Source organism: Triticum aestivum, chromosome 7A, assembly GCF_018294505.1.
Source record: "Triticum aestivum cultivar Chinese Spring chromosome 7A, IWGSC CS RefSeq v2.1, whole genome shotgun sequence".
Taxonomy (NCBI): Eukaryota; Viridiplantae; Streptophyta; class Magnoliopsida; order Poales; family Poaceae; genus Triticum; species Triticum aestivum.
In genome coordinates, this window is record NC_057812.1 from 295,336,503 (window position 1) to 295,352,041 (window position 15,539).

At 41.8% G+C, this 15,539-nt stretch overlaps 2 protein-coding genes across 4 annotated transcripts; one reads left to right on the top strand and one right to left on the bottom strand.

Annotated features, from left to right (window-relative positions):
• Window positions 1-547: 547 nt before the first annotated feature.
• On the top strand, window positions 548-2,371 carry LOC123152677 (NADH dehydrogenase [ubiquinone] iron-sulfur protein 5-B). The gene is made up of 2 exons (XM_044572171.1): window positions 548-851; window positions 1,971-2,371. The coding sequence occupies exons 1-2, from the start codon at window positions 702-704 to the stop codon at window positions 2,079-2,081; spliced, it is 261 nt and encodes an 86-aa protein (XP_044428106.1). The 5' UTR covers window positions 548-701; the 3' UTR covers window positions 2,082-2,371.
• Window positions 2,372-2,919: 548 nt separating this feature from the next.
• Window positions 2,920-15,121, bottom strand: LOC123152676 (phosphatidylinositol-3-phosphatase myotubularin-1). 3 transcript variants are annotated; one of them, XM_044572170.1, is made up of 20 exons: window positions 14,875-15,121; window positions 14,512-14,583; window positions 12,553-12,627; window positions 12,249-12,317; window positions 12,039-12,108; window positions 11,656-11,705; window positions 11,178-11,449; window positions 11,012-11,085; window positions 10,052-10,115; window positions 9,898-9,963; window positions 8,015-8,114; window positions 7,789-7,920; window positions 7,540-7,703; window positions 6,379-6,463; window positions 5,736-5,963; window positions 5,171-5,230; window positions 5,016-5,080; window positions 4,116-4,241; window positions 3,962-4,020; window positions 3,588-3,819 (listed from the first exon to the last, which is right to left on the bottom strand). In XM_044572170.1, the coding sequence occupies exons 1-19, from the start codon at window positions 14,920-14,922 to the stop codon at window positions 4,008-4,010; spliced, it is 1,833 nt and encodes a 610-aa protein (XP_044428105.1). In that variant the 5' UTR covers window positions 14,923-15,121; the 3' UTR covers window positions 3,588-3,819; window positions 3,962-4,007. The 3 variants fall into 3 exon arrangements, with proteins under 3 accessions (XP_044428103.1, XP_044428104.1, XP_044428105.1); XM_044572168.1 differs by having other exon boundaries at window positions 2,920-3,819; window positions 3,962-4,241; XM_044572169.1 differs by lacking the exon at window positions 12,249-12,317 and having other exon boundaries at window positions 2,920-3,819; window positions 3,962-4,241.
• Between the last annotated feature and the right edge of the window lie 418 nt (window positions 15,122-15,539).

Here is a 15,539-nt window from a genome sequence, read left to right on the forward strand (position 1 = left end):
TCTAGCCCGTAACTCTCATACTTGTGTTTCTTGCAGATACAGCACGGAAGGGGCAAACCGTTGCACTAACGTGGGAAGCTCTTGAACCGTCGTGTCGTTGCCAATCCCGCGACAGTTCCAGCTAACGATATTCATAATGACTGGCGGCGAACTCGTAGCAAAGGCTTTCAAGTCGAAACAGAATCGGAAAACCAGATGTGATCTGACACCAACATCTACTTCATGGCGGCTAAACCCCAAGGCCGGGCGGACAGGCCAGCCGTCCCCTTGATCAGCCCGAGGGGAAGTGCTGGGAGGAAGACGTGGATCGGACCCCATACTAGTAGGTAAAACTCGATGACGGCAGGATGCCGTCGGAGTAGTTAAACCCTAGTCGCCAGAGGCGACGGGTACCTATTCCGCCGCCAACTACTCAGTAATCGCTTGCTTTTTATGCGAGTTATGAGGGAATGTTGGGTGACCGTAGAGAAAGAAGGAATTGGGGATACCCGGGTATTGGGGGCCCAGAGCCGCACGCAAGGCCCAGCAGAGACATGGTGACTCCGAGGGGAATGGTACGTGGGCCAACATTGTCTGGTGAGGGAAAGGAAGGCGGAGAGAGAGAGAGAGAGAGAGAGAGCAGTGTAGGGACATCGTGACTGACCACCGGAGAGAGAGAAGAAGAGGCTGCCAAGGTCGACGACGGAGAAGAAGAAGAGGCGATGGCGTCCGGGTGGGGCATCAACGGGAACAAGGGGCGGTGCTACGACTTCTGGCTGGACTTCAGCTCGTGCATGAGCCGCTGCCGCCAGCCCTCCGATTGCGGCCTCCTCCGCGAGGACTACCTCGAGTGCCTCCACCACTCCAAGGAGGTACCCATCCTTCTTCCCCCCTTCCTCCCCCCGCCTAGATGGATAGAGATCTATCCTTCCTCGTCTGATCTGCCGCCGCATCGCTGGCCGGCGGCTACCTAGATCTGTGGCCGGGGCCTCGTGTAATTCGTACGTAGGCGAGCCACTCCGGAATTTCAGGCATTTCCGGTCTTTCGTGGCAGTATCGATATACAGAGAGAAATCAATTGTTCCCGATGTGTTCTCGAACTTGGAGGGTTCATGTCGATATTGTCATGTGCTAATTTGTTATATTCCGTCGTCAATGTAGCCTACTTGTGAACCATCGACCTTCTGAATCGATCCGATGTAGCCGTGTTCGGGCAAAGTAGGATTGCGCAGGGATCCTTTAACCCATTGTAGGCTTGACAAATTAGGTCGGAGTTCTTGCATGCTCCATTTCATTGCGTGTTGCAGTCAATGTAAAGATCGTGTATCGGAGTCTTTTGTGCAATCATCTCTTAGGATGGTCGCTGAAATTGTGGCTCAGATAACCAACTAGTTACATTTGTTATCTAGATTTTGCTCTCCGGATTGTATCATGCAATCTGGGGGGGGGGGGGGGTTAGTTTTTCCAGGTGATCCTGGTAGCTTCCTGCTTCTGGTGATGGGATAAACTAAACAGAACAATTGCTGATTCTCCTGGTAGCTTCCTGCTTCCGGTGATGGGATAAACTAAATAGGACAATTGCTGATTCTCCTAGTAGCTTCCTGCTTCCGGTGATGGGATAAACTAAATAGGACAATTGCTGATTCTAGGATGTGACTACTATAACCAAAAAATAGAAGGTACAAATTATACTTAAGTATCTGTTACATCCTGCCATGCGTGATGGGATCATATCATATTATGAATTTTATGTTTTGTTTCAGAGGGACAATGCATTGATTCCTTAGAACCGTTTTCCTGGCAAAAAGGATACTTTAGAACCAGCTTCTTTCCATTCATTGTTATTGAAGTATTTTCGGGCGCTGGATAAGATGGCAGTCTGAACTCATGTTATTCTGCACTTCCACTTCCTTGTGCCGGGTGATTTTATGAATCATGGTAAGCTGATAGCGAAATCGTGAACTTAGTGTTTGTTATTTCTTCTACCGCAGTTCCAGCGCAGGAACAGGATCTACAAGGAGGAGCAACGTCAGATAAGAGCTGCTGCTCGCAAGGCCAAGGAGGAAGCCGAAGGAGCTCCTGCTGTTGCAGCTCACCACTAGCATCCGTTTTTATTTGCTGCAAGTGCTTCCATGTTCGGCTATGAGCAAGGCAATAATTTCCTAAACATTCTACCCTCCCACTCCATGACTTGTTCTAAAATCATGAGTTCGATAAACAACCTTGGTCAACAAGTTTGTGCATGTTTGAGATATTAAGCGATAATAAACGCTTGATTCAACCATGAAACATGATGTTTGTGCATGTTTGCATACCTTGTAGCAATTTCATGGCATTATTCTGCGTGAGAAAGAGCAACACGATGGTTCAATACAACAGTAATTTCATGGCATTTTTCTGCGTGAGAAGGAGCAACACGATGGTTCAATACAATTCACAGTAGCGCTTTTCTTTTAGTCGATTGGCATCGACACTTAACGTGGCCTGTGTTCAGTTACTGTTACTTCGCTAGCTCATCCCGAGATTGTTTGGATTTTTGGATTCTACCTTCTCACAAATTGATTAATCAGTTTATGAACTAAGATTGGGAAATGGTGAAGATTTTTCTTCCGTTAATGCAAGTGTGTGATCGTTCTTCAGAATGTTTTTGCTGCAAATGCAAACAACAGGCTCTAATAATATAGGCATGTATATGTGTCAATTTGGTGTTTCAGCCGTTCATAAAGCCTTGTTTTATGGTTTGATTCAGTACGGAAAATGAAGAAAAGATATAGCACTGTTGTTGATTTTAAGTGGATGCGAGCAGAATTCGTTGCACATATTAGTTCTAGCTGATCAAATTCAAGACATTGCTTAAACCTTGGCGCTGGAAACAAAGCATAATTTATTTTCACAAAACAAAGCTACAGTGACAATGAAAAGAATGTGATAACCCACATGTACATGTTTTTGACAGATGGCATTTTATTCATCAGAGCAGGATGTACATTAGCTCTTATTCCCAAGCAATCAGATGATTTTTTTTTAACGAAAACAAAAGGTGGAAAAACCACCTCTCACATCTGGCATTACTTAAACTATATACAACACAAAGGACTGCCCTTTCAGTCCCCAGTGGGTCTTAACGAATCGCTAACCCCTAATCTAGAATGACAACTGCCCAGCGCATATCTTCTGAGGAACTTGCGAGTCAGACGTGAGCTTCAACTCAAAATAATTAAATCTTCATTTGCTCCCAGCGCATATCTTCTGCTGTCAATGCAAACTGAGAGGCGCCACCGCGGGGAAAAAAAATCTACCGGCAGCTGTCAAAGTGCACCTAGAACGGCCTTGAGCTCATGGTCTCACCTATTCTTTAGGAAAATAGCAATCTTTTACAGATAGCCGGTCAAAAGCATCAAAATTTGCCTTTAAACCAACAAACTGGCTTCCTAGCTGCGCACAAGCAGCATGTGGCCATCTGCACCCCTCTCTGCTGCGGAAGGGGCAGAGCGATTCGCAAACTTGGTTGCTTGGTGTCTCTGATACCAAACTGTCCTCAATCGCAGAGATGGATACAGACAGGTCAGCATTATCATCTTGCTGGGATACAGTGTCAGCTTCTCTTCGAAATGAATATGACATCTCCTCGGACTTGTCCACTTGATTTTCGTTCGTCGAGAAATTAACAGTGCACCCTATAGTTTGGATTGCCCTTTTAATGGCGACGTTCTCCCTTCGAGCCCTTTGAGCCATGGCTAAGGCTGAACTACTTGCACGCCTCTCCCTCTGCAAGTCTGTCAGCATAGACTCCATCTTCATTTTAATATCCCTTGATCTTGATTCAGCCATCTCCTTTGACTGCCCATTGCATGAGAAAACAAAGGAATACATGAAACGTATCTTCAGCCATGAATTTTTGTCTGCTAACTTATGTATTACAAGTACTAAAAAAATAGAGATGAGCCTGCATAATAAATAATAAAAGGCTAATGAAAAGTACCTTGACTGAGGCCTCGTATTTTTTACGCATGGAATGCCCATGGGATTCAAGACCGCCACCTTGTGATTCAGGGGGACATGTCCATCTCAAATAAAACTGAGGCCATAGAGTTGGAGCAAGTGCTGCAGCAGGGGGTACAAGGGGGAGCCAATACCTCTCTCGGTCATAAAATGGATTAATGTGCTCATGGAAGCTACCACCAGAAGCCCGGAGATCAGCCAAGTACGTCCACATGCAATGGCAAGAGCTTGTAATCCCAGATTGCTCTCTTTCCCGCTCGCTTGCATTTGGAATAAAAATTAGCCATGCAGAATACTTTACAATTAAGATAAACCAAACAGTGCAGAAAGAATCAAACATTATCTTTTTAACCAGAGACTATCATGGTCTGGACAAGCACATTTTTGGCACGTAATCAATAGGATCTCCAATTTGTGGATTATATAGCTTAAAATTTGTGGATGATGGATTCTAAAACAGGATGTGGCATGATTACTGGGTCAACTAATTACTACTCCCTCCGTCCCATAATATAAGAACGTTTTTTAAGCTATGTTAGCTTGAAAAACGTTCTTATATTATGGGACAGAGGGAGTAGATAATACACATGCAACCTGCAGACACTTTGAATTGATTTGAGCACCAGATGTGTACTACTAGATACCTAAGATAAACTTCAGAATTGCTCAGTGCACCCTATAGTGACTTAATTCAACTGCAATCATAAATAATCATGCTAGTTGTTTTTCCGTGAGGGGATACTTCTTAAACATCAAAAAGCATATGGAAAACCTTAGAAGAATGAGGGCATGTCTCCTTACAGAGTTCCTTTTATTCGATACATGCATACAAACTTTAACTGAAAATTGATCTGAACTTAAGTTCAATTCTTACATGATGTCCTATAATAAATATATCGACACAACATCTGCATTTCAAATTTCGCGTTTTTCATATGCTTCACTTTTGTTGAACACACACCGCCACGTTCGCATGCGCGCACACACACGACACACAAACAAAAAATTGCCAAGACGGTCTCTAGATTGAATACCTATTGCATAGGAAGTTCCCAAAGCGACATGATAGCACACAATCCATAAAGTCAACTAGGAATTTCTGCAACAAGAATAGTCCAGGTTATGCATATCCATGAAGAGACCTAGTGTTAGCATGACCATACAGCTGCAGAAGGAAAAGAAGACTTACAGATGAAAACTGAAATGCAGCTGGGTATAGACGTAACAACTGAGCAATACAATCAAGCCACTGAAACAAAAGATGCGGTATTAGAAGAGAACAAGCTCAAGTAATTAAACGAAATGTATATCAAATACCTCCAAAACAAACACAAATGCGTGAACAATGACAACAGACACATCCAAACTGTATGATAGGTCGCCTCTATTATATTAAAAAGGAGCCATGCAGTTTTGTTCTCAAATGCTCAAACAAATTGATAATCATTAAAGCACACCATGCTGTTAACTGATGTCATTCTATTAGAAATTTAACGCTTCTGAGAGGCATGATTTGTGAAGGGTCTGCTGCACAGCCTAACTAAACGGTGAGAAGCCTTTAGCCCCCCAAATAGGTAAAATCCATAATCTATTAAATAGAACAAGTAATTTGAATATTAACATATAAAAGAAACAGCCTATCATTTACTCATCAAAGCCACCAGTTGGTAGTTGCTGAGACCAAGGCAACTCCTATTATTTATTGATACAATCTACCAGACAAAAGGAAAAGAAAAGTAGCACTTGTAGGCTACCTGTAACAGTATGGGTGAACTGTTGTTTGATGTCTGGGATTGAACTGATGTATTAGAGGATGACCCTGGTGTTCCTAAAGAACCTCTGCTCGGCGAACTGGTTAAATTCCCAACAGATGGTTGCCTTAGTAGCTCATACTGTGATCCCCCATTCTCGGACACTGTTGGAATTCCCAATCGCTCTGCAAACGGGTGACCAAAAGCTAGCCAATCCTTTTCCACAAGGGCCTAAAAACAGTTTGGTAAAAGAGTGTTATATATCCAAGTTCCAAAACCAAGTCTTTCATACTATTGAAGTGACACGATTGAAACAAATCAGCAATCAGGAACTATTATACATTAGACAACGTAATGTTGATTAATTGCAGGGCACAGGAACTTAATGTGAATATGAACTGCAGTTTTAGTCTTAAAAGTTCAGAAGGCCATATATCATGTGAAGAGGCATGTGCAACAACTAGTCCGAGGAAATGGCATGTCAATACATTACATTTCCATTTTAACAACAAAAACAATCAAACATCAAATATAATTCTAAATATTCCATTGAAGAGTTTCATGACAGGAATGGAAGATAAGTGGAAACAAAATTATCTTGCCACAGGAGCACATTGCAAACTTTGTGGTCTCTGCAAGTCTGTACCTGGAACCCATCGAACGTTCTATAATAGGGGTCAAGCAACAAACAAGCAAGTGCAATCAACTGGGTTGTGCGGTCCCAACCATCACTGCAAAAGAGAAACAAAAATCAGAAATTAAAATTTGATAGGAGCAACAAAGCTGTAGCAATCATGCAGCCTAAGATTACAACCAAAGGATCATTATTAACTGCATGAGAGGTGAGCAAGACGGCCAGGATTTGGAGTCCCTCTGATTCCTAGTAGGACTAGTAAACAACAACAACAACAACAACAACAACAACAAAGCCTTTCAGTCCCAAACAAGTTGGGATAGGCTAGAGTTGAAACCCATAAGATATTGAAACCGTTCTGGCACATGGATAGCTAACTTCCACACATCCCTGTCCATGATTAAATCTTGGGTCACAAGCCATGTTCCAAACTCAAAATGAACAAAGACCAACCAACCGGCATTTGGTTCTTAAGGCCTGCTTTAACACCACATCATTATATAAGGTAACCTACATGGTATAGTTCAACCACTCCAGTGGCATTGGCATGTAATCCCAGCTACAACAAATGATTAAAGGAGCTCCGGCAGCAAAAGGGTGAAAATAGGCTGGCTTCACTACCTCCAAATGGTAGTTCAATAACCTCTCAAGGTGGTTTCACCATTATTTCACATCCTAGGGTCACAAGAGTAAAAAGAGCAAATTTTTAGGTTCTGATTATGCAAGTTCGACAACAAGTGGTAGAAACTTGGGATACATATCATTATTATTATTATTTTAACAAACGGGTTCAGCTACTAAAACATTAAAACCTTAACAGCAAACAGTGTCCATCCTTCCGTGCAATGTATAAATGAATTTATGCACATCACATAAGCAGACTCTTGCCATAGTTGAGGGTTCAAATGGTTTTCTTTTCCTACTGATCACACAAATATTTCATAATCATTCGCAACAGGTCTTTTGTTATCTGAATTGATAAGCACAAATATGATGAGCAGAGAATAGCAAATCTTCCCTGCAGACACTTGCATGCATGACATGTCCGAACTAAATGCAAAATCAATAAGCATGATCACAGAAAACAGAACCATCAATGTTCTTCATTTACAACAACCAGCAAATTAGTTCAATTAGCACATCTTATCGATACTGAGGTAAGTACAAAAAAACCTGCAATGGACAAGAACTGAAGCTGATTCCTGGGCAATTTGTGCAGCAATCCATGAAGCACCAACTAGGATGTTCTGGATATGATTTAGCCATTCCCCTAACATCGAAGAAAACTGTGTCATGCTATTAAGACTGCCTCCACCCCAGGTTGATCCACGATTTCTCTGAAAGAGAAAATATTATATTATTCTTGTGTTTGCTTCTCAACGAACATGCATACATTACAGTGTGAAAAAATCAAATGCTTGCCCGGTCTCCGACGAGGGATACAGCTGAAGAGGAACCGTTTGATGATATTGACCCATGGGCATCCACATAATCCCTAAGGCGAGAAAGACTATCTCTCATTGTGTGGATGTTTTGTATTCCTAAGAAAAGAACCTGGTTCCAAATCCAATGAATTAAAGAAATAAAACAAAGTATAAAGCAGTTCTATAGAATACCCATACAAGCCGATCTGTGCATATACTCTTACCTCAGATTTTGGATAATTAGAAGATGACTCTGAGCCACCACCCTTTGCCCCATTTGCTAAAGCATTTGCTCTTGGCCGGGCATCAACTATGTATAATTTCCTGTTTACATTGGAAGCGGGAAATTTGCAACATTAAAAGCATTGAAACTGTTCATAGAGGTTAGGTATCACCGTATCAGAGAGTCAATATGTGCTAAAAAATATGGAATGGAGGGCATAAAAGGCAGTGGCTTATACTAACTAGAATTACCGAAAAAGGCTTTCGCCCCGCTTTATAAATAAAGCAACCACCGAGCACAAAGTCAACAAGGTACCAACCGAACAACACACACACAACGCCACCGCAGGCCAGGTCCAACACACAGGCACACAAACGCTACACGGGTTCAGCTGTGGGCACAGCACAACAAGCCCAACACAGACACAAAGGCACGCACAACACACAAGGTACTAACTAGAATTTGCTCATGTTAAACACAAAAGTAGGTAAAATTTAATATGACATGACATCAGCTATGGGTTCTCAGCTCTGTATGTGAGGATAGACAATAAGACAGTCTACAGCATTAGCAACAGCGCAACACCGTTTGCCTGCGTACATCTGTCTTTCAACTACATAACTGCCCATGCGTTGCAATGGAGGCATAGATATTCTAGTAGCTTAGCCCGCAACTGCGCATCCATCAATGTTAAATTGGTGCATTAAAATTTGTCTTGATGGAGTAATATCTTGTTGTCAACGCAATATTGGATGATTTAAGCCATATGGAAAACTGGCTTAGCCTATCTAATGCTTGTTATCTTCTACACTAAGAAGTGTTTAAGTGTAGTCCTCTGGATGTTTATAATGTACTTGCACATTTTTATTTCCCTGGTCTGATATTGAACACATTCCAGTTTTTAAACTGTAGACCAGATGTTTATAATGTAGTCCTCTAGATGTGTTCAATCAAATGGTAGTAGTTCAAGTGTAACCACTAATTATGTCCCTTCTGTCTTGAATAGATGCAGTTCTTCATCTGCTTGCTGCTCACAATCATCAACTACAGCTTGACATCATCTACGCGGTCAGCATGCTCGCAATTGATTAAGAGCATCCACCAATCGAACATGTGTTTGTGTTGTGATGATGAACCGCTGATATTCGCTGATCAAACATCTTGTATTTTTCATCTGGACCGTGGCATGTGCCATGTTTATACAATAATCATTTTCCTTATTTCTGGAATCATGATACTTATAACTGATTATAAGAGCTTATTTGTTGCTTTGCATAATCTGGTTGTACGTTCGTTGCATGTAAAGTTATTTTATGAGTTGAGTTGTAAAGATTGCACTTTTAATTGTAGTGTTGCCATTCTGCACCAGCTTGTTCAAAACTGTGTGTACCAAATAGTAGAAAGGGGATTAAGGGATGTGAAGGTTGGATTGGTGAGCATTTGAGAGGATTGGGTGAAGAAGAGGAGCCACCAAATCCCCTCCAATCCCAACCCCTTTGGGGCTGGAAAACCACCTCTACCAAATGAGGCCTTATTGGCTTACCAACAATGAAAAGAAGATTTTTGTTTGGTAAGTCACCAAGATGTGGGGAAGTTGAGACAGTTTTCAGGAAATCCAATGGGACAAAAAAACAGAGGTGGGATGGGGGGAAATCAAAACGGGGAGTAGGAAGAGGGTTGGACAAAGGAAAGAGTGAAACGGGAACCTTCCGTTCATTTTTAGTAGAGATAGAAATAGAGAAAGAAAAGCACATGTAAGAATTAAGTTGCAAACATCATACGTGAAAGAGGGCTCATAGAGTCAAGGACACATTATAAGAGACGATACTTAAATGATATCAGAGAGCCCAACCAACATAGAAATGTAAAACATGCTTTGATTACCTTGGAGGCAAATTCGCATCAACATTTTGGGTGCAGAGAGCAGAAACAAGCTTCTCGTCAGCATTGCTGCAGAAATTACAGTATGATTAGACCAGCAGCACTCAGAGGTCAGCACACATGTCAAGGCTATTTATTTAGATGGATGTAAGCTCACTTTCTAAAGTTCATCATTAATCCCACCAGCGGCTGAGACGACCTTGCCAAGACAGCTCCAGAAACTGCAATACAAACAAGTTCACTTCTTACTGCATATTATTCAAAAAAACTAGAACCAAAATGCTAGCTGATGCCTCCTTCACGGTTCTTTTTATCACCGCTATAACCATGCCTTTAATCACCAAAACATGTGTAGTTTGCCCGATCAATATGGATATAAAATACCTCCAACTCCAAAAAGAAGGCATATGATTTGGTATTGTAATTGTTGATAGTTTTCCTACAAACTTGGTCAAACTTTGCACCATTTGACTTCAAACAAAATTTATGTGCCCTCTTTTCAAGCACGACAGGTGTAGAGACTTGGTGTTCAGCAACATGAATGAACCACTCGAATTTCAAAGTTACTTAAGAAAATACTCCCTCCGTCCCAAAATTCTTGTCTTAGATTTGTCTAGATACGGATGTATCTAATACTAAAATGTGACTTGATACATCCGTATTTAGACAAATTTAAGACAAGAATTTTGGGACAGAGGAATACATATAAAACATGATTTCACATAACATGATCAAACTAGAAAGAAATAAGGAGATCAGAGAACCAGGAAGTTCCCATTTCACAGTAGCTACTCTTGGGATTTTATTTGACATTATAACAAACAGAAATAGAACTGGTTGCCAGACCAAATAGAAGGTTCATACCCAAACCTAGTAGCATTACAAGTATAATTGACTGGTTTGGATATACTTGCAAGAATACTAACAAGAGTTGTGGTGGTGCCAGGCTTTTAGCCGGTAGTAAAGGAGATAACTGACCATCTATGAACCAACAATATTTTACAAAAGAAACGCTGACGTTATTTCATGCATAAAACAATTTCCAAATATAGTGAGTACAAAAATTACAGGGGAAGGAAAAAAATGTTTGCAAGGAATGAAAAATGAGCAGACAAACCAGGGTTACACCACGAAATAATAGGCAAGCGTCTGCCGGCTCGGAAAGTAGAAGCTTGCCACAAATCTTCATCACTAAAAGAAAAATATTTGCATGTGTGACTTGTTGAGGATGTATTTAAAAGAACAGAAATTATCACATGATGTTGCCAAAGGCAAAAGAATACCTTATGCTCTTAGGAACAATCAACTGAGAGGGGTATGTTGAACACAATGAATAGCTCGAATTAACTGTGGTTAGTCTCCAATTGTTACGGAAATAATATTTTTCAACTTCAAACTCACTGCCTTCGTTAAGAAGACGATGGTATTCCTTCATGAGACGCATCTTTGGATCGGATTTCTTATCAACAGTGGATGGGTCACAAGAAAATGCATATAGCTCCCACAGCTGAGAAGGTTTAGTATATCTTCTCAAAGCGTCAAACACTTCATTTTTCTGGAAAGGCAAGTATCAGAAGTAGATCTCTGAAGATAAATGGCTAATCTAGTAATCTGGTACAACAAAATACAAGTGCATGTAAAGTTAAAACTGGATATTGCTCAACCTAAAGAAAATGTCGCGCATATTTCCAGAATAAGCTGAAAAAAGTAATCGATAAACAAATGCAATAGATTTTGGCTAGAATGGAAAAGAATATCTACCTGCTTGGTTCTAGGACGAAAAGCGAACACAATAACTCTCATGTCTTTACCTGAACAGAAAAGTAACCAAGTAAAAGGTGAGGTAATTAAAATATATTTTCTGAACTTTTCAAATGGTCAAAAATCACTAGAAATAGACTGCACATCCATAAAAAAAATGAATGAAGCAGCAACAGAACAAAGACATTTCAACTATCACGGTAAAAATCACAAATCTGAGTCGTCGGGGTAAAAGAATAGAAGAAATGGTGGATGCAGTTACAGGATGATATGTAAAAGAGATTCCTCACATCAATAGTATCATTCTTCCATCCAGACTTACTCAAATTTCATGATTAAGTAGCTGTCGGTGCTCAGGGCAACCCTACGAAGTAGAAACTCACCAATGACTTGAAGAAGTTCACGAGGCTGCTTCTTATCATACTGGCGTGGTAGGGATTGAAGCTTTACATCCTGCAGAAAAACCAGTCTGATCAATAATCCATAAGAATTGCTTGCAAGCATTAGAGCAAACAAACAGTGGTCATGCACCAAAGAAGATAAACCAAACTTAAACCAATAAAGTGTCCACTGATAGTAACCTGGAGACTTACATCATTTAACTTCTCAATTGTACTAAGGGGTATGGTACCTAACTCTATTATGCTTTTTGTTGCCTGGCTCTGAAAAAATAAAGAAATGTAAGACAGAATATACAAAGTTCTTATTCCAAAAACAAACCAATAAATTTTCTAGATTCCAATTCGATGGAATGAAATTGAGAGCACAATGTAGAAAGTGAACAATATTAAAAGAAGAATCACATGGCAGAAGGAATTTGTATTTAAGTGCAAGACGCATCACGCCGTGTAATATTAGTTTTCATGGTTCCAACAGAATAATAATATGATTGCTTACCACAAAGAGAAGACGGAAATTTGTCACTGAAACAATGCCGGCCTCATCTGTGTTTAGTAGAACAACACCATGGCCCTAAGTAAGGAGAGGTAAGGATGATCAAATTCGAGATGGACAAATGTGAAGTCAAACATGGGAATGAGATTCATTCAGTGAAGTTTTTTGGTTTACGACTGGAAATGCATTATCATTTACAACTCGTGGTTTTCCTTATTATTAAATTAAGAACACTAGGGAAAAAACAAGTCACTAAATAACCTTGAGTACTAAATTGATTTGGCCCCACACAGATTAATAAGTACTTCAATTTAAGAATATGTCATGTGGAAAATTGACAATGATAGGCAGTTAGGCATTTATTCCCCTTGTTAGCAGAAATTTCATGGTATGGGGAGCAAATATAGCAGAAAGGGAGGAACTAGCCACAGACTAGTCCACTGAACCTTGAATCATCTCACCCAACACAAATTCTCCTTGGGTTATCTTTGTTCTCTGTTGAGTTGACCACGGTGGGGCTATTGTCTACTTCTCTCTGTCTTGCAAGTGAATATGCATGGCAACAAAAACCAGTTTATAATTTCAGTGCACTTCATTTGTCTGCCTGTCACATTTATTCCACAATTTTTAGAGGCATTCCATAATTATTTCCTGTTTACTGATCCTATTAGCTGACAAATTGATTAACACGTGCCATGCATGCACTCCGACCATATGAATTTCCAGTTCAGCCACTAAATAGCCAACTATGTACATTACTACATTGGATCTGCTATATGCTGTTACACAACCTCCAAATCTTTTGGAATGCACTAATTGCGATCTAACTCCAGTATCTAGCACATGAATGCTGGAAGCACAGCCCTACATTGCGTGGATACTTCAGAAAGCACACGTATCTGGCCAGATACTGCCCGGATACTCGGATACTGCCCCGATACGGCCCGATACATATCTTGTATGTATCCTTTGATTTATTGATTTTTTTTAAAAGAAACTAATGTTTGATACGCGTGGGATACTGCTGCTATACGTTTTGGATACGGAAAACCCTTCATTCGACGTGAAAACACCTAATGGAGCCGCCGTACATCCCCATAACTCCTCAACTCGTCAAGTCCTCTCATCTCCCCACTGCACACATTCTGTCCTTCTGAATTCCAATAGTTGATAGCCGGCTCGCCGGCGGCATGAGACTTCCACATCTCTCCTGCAGGAGGTATCACAGCCTGTAGACCTGCCACGCTGGCCTTTACTCAGATTTTATTGTTCGGTCAACTAACAGGTTCCACCTAATGAATGGTATATTCAACAAAATTAATATCAAGTTGTTTTTTTATGAATTTGCTCACACGAACTTATTTGGTTAGGTTGTACATATAAACAATGGAAATAGCAATTTAGTTCCATTTACGACAATGACATGCCCAGCTGTACTTGATTTTTATTGCAGATCAACTGTTTGTGTACATAATACTTTATTATTGAAGGAAGCATCCATAATAATGTTGTACGATACTGCTTATTGTGATAAATTTCCTTTGTGTTAAACACTAGTTTTTCCTGTGAAAATTTACATCCAGCTTAGGCACATTATTACATATATATGTTAACTGTGTAGAAGTGGAACCTGTTGAGGCTAGAAAATAAAGGGAAACACACATTATCTACTACCCCGCCGCAAAAAAATCATATAGTATAGCAATATTGCAACCGATATACTAGCCCATTTGTTATATAGAATTTGAGGTATGTGCAATGCAATTGGGCTAATCTAGAACAGCCACAACCAATACATATCAGAGTTAATGACAATCCACGCCACGGGCTCGCCGTATACCATAAGATTGCATATGGTTACCAAAACATATCAATAGGTCGCGAAGTGGAATTTACCAACCTCACAGAAAATGAAATCCATCGAACTGGTGAGGAATTTAAACTTGGGGGATGGAGTCGAACCTGGGCATAAACCTCCTCGTCCTCGAGCAGGAACTCCTCCATTCCCTGCGAAGACCTCCGCGACCTCGGATCCTTGAAGCGAGAAAAAAAAAGCACAGAGCCGCATTAGAACAGCAGACCACAGCCACAACAGCAACCTAACCCTACGCACTCGCGCCGGAGGGGTGCAGGCACATGCGCGTGCTTATCGGTTCCAGGAATGGAGCGATGCGCGCTCGCAGCGTGCGGTGGCCCCGACGCGGGCCGCGTGCGAATCGGAAGCCCCAACTCCCGCCGAGGCGTCGTGCGCGCGGCCGAGGTGGTACCAGGTGAGGGACCGCGGGGCTGAGGAAGGTGTGGGGACGGGGGCTGGGGCTACCGTACCTCGATTTGGTTCCAGTCGATGGCGTCCCAGCTCCCAGAGGCCTCCATCTCCGGCGAGCAGAAGCGGCGGGGTACCCGACAGCGCCGCGGCTTCTCGTTGTCGTCGCGCGCGCGAGAGGAGAGAGAGAGAGACAGAGAGAGCGGTGTTGCGTTCGCGTGGGCTTTGGTTTGGCGTTGGCTTGTCGGGGGAGGCGACCGTCTCGCATTCGTGACGGCGCGGTCTCTATGCAATGCACGGTTTGTGTTTGTGTGCGGTGGCGTGAGGCAACCTACGAACCATGGAGGCATGGGACGATGGACGAGTTCGTTCCAAGTTTCCTCCTCCAAATTATTTTCCTGCATTTTTTTGCGAAATTTTTTTTTTGGTGAATACGCTTAGCAGCGTATCATTCCATTGATAGGTGGGAGGGTTGGAAAGTACAAGGTACAGGTAGCATCCGTACAGACGTACGCTGGAAGGCGTCTGGAGGGATGCATCGAGCAGAGGAAGGAGGGTGCTCAGCCTCACTACAATGATCAGGTTACAGGAATAATAGAGGCTAGTCCCTTGGCGCCGGCCTTAGCCCATAGGCGAGCGTCATCCTGGATGGAGACCACCAGATCATCAGTGGAGGGTTGTACGCCGTCGAAGATGGCGGCGTTGCGATGCTTCCAGATGGCCCAAG

What these genes read in the sequence shown, in the direction of transcription:
- LOC123152677 (XM_044572171.1), top strand. Translation starts at nt 702, where the DNA reads ATGGCGTCCGGGTGGGGCATCAACGGGAACAAGGGGCGGTGCTACGAC. An exon ending in GCCTCCACCACTCCAAGGAG is followed by an intron (nt 852 to 1,970) that starts GTACCCATCCTT and finishes CTTCTACCGCAG; the next exon opens with TTCCAGCGCAGGAACAGGAT.
- LOC123152676 (XM_044572168.1), bottom strand. Translation starts at nt 14,922, where the DNA reads ATGGAGGCCTCTGGGAGCTGGGACGCCATCGACTGGAACCAAATCGAG. An exon ending in ATTGTTCCTAAGAGCATAAG is followed by an intron (nt 11,086 to 11,177) that starts GTATTCTTTTGC and finishes TTTTTCTTTTAG; the next exon opens with TGATGAAGATTTGTGGCAAG. An exon ending in CTAATTATCCAAAATCTGAG is followed by an intron (nt 7,921 to 8,014) that starts GTAAGAGTATAT and finishes ATTTGGAACCAG; the next exon opens with GTTCTTTTCTTAGGAATACA.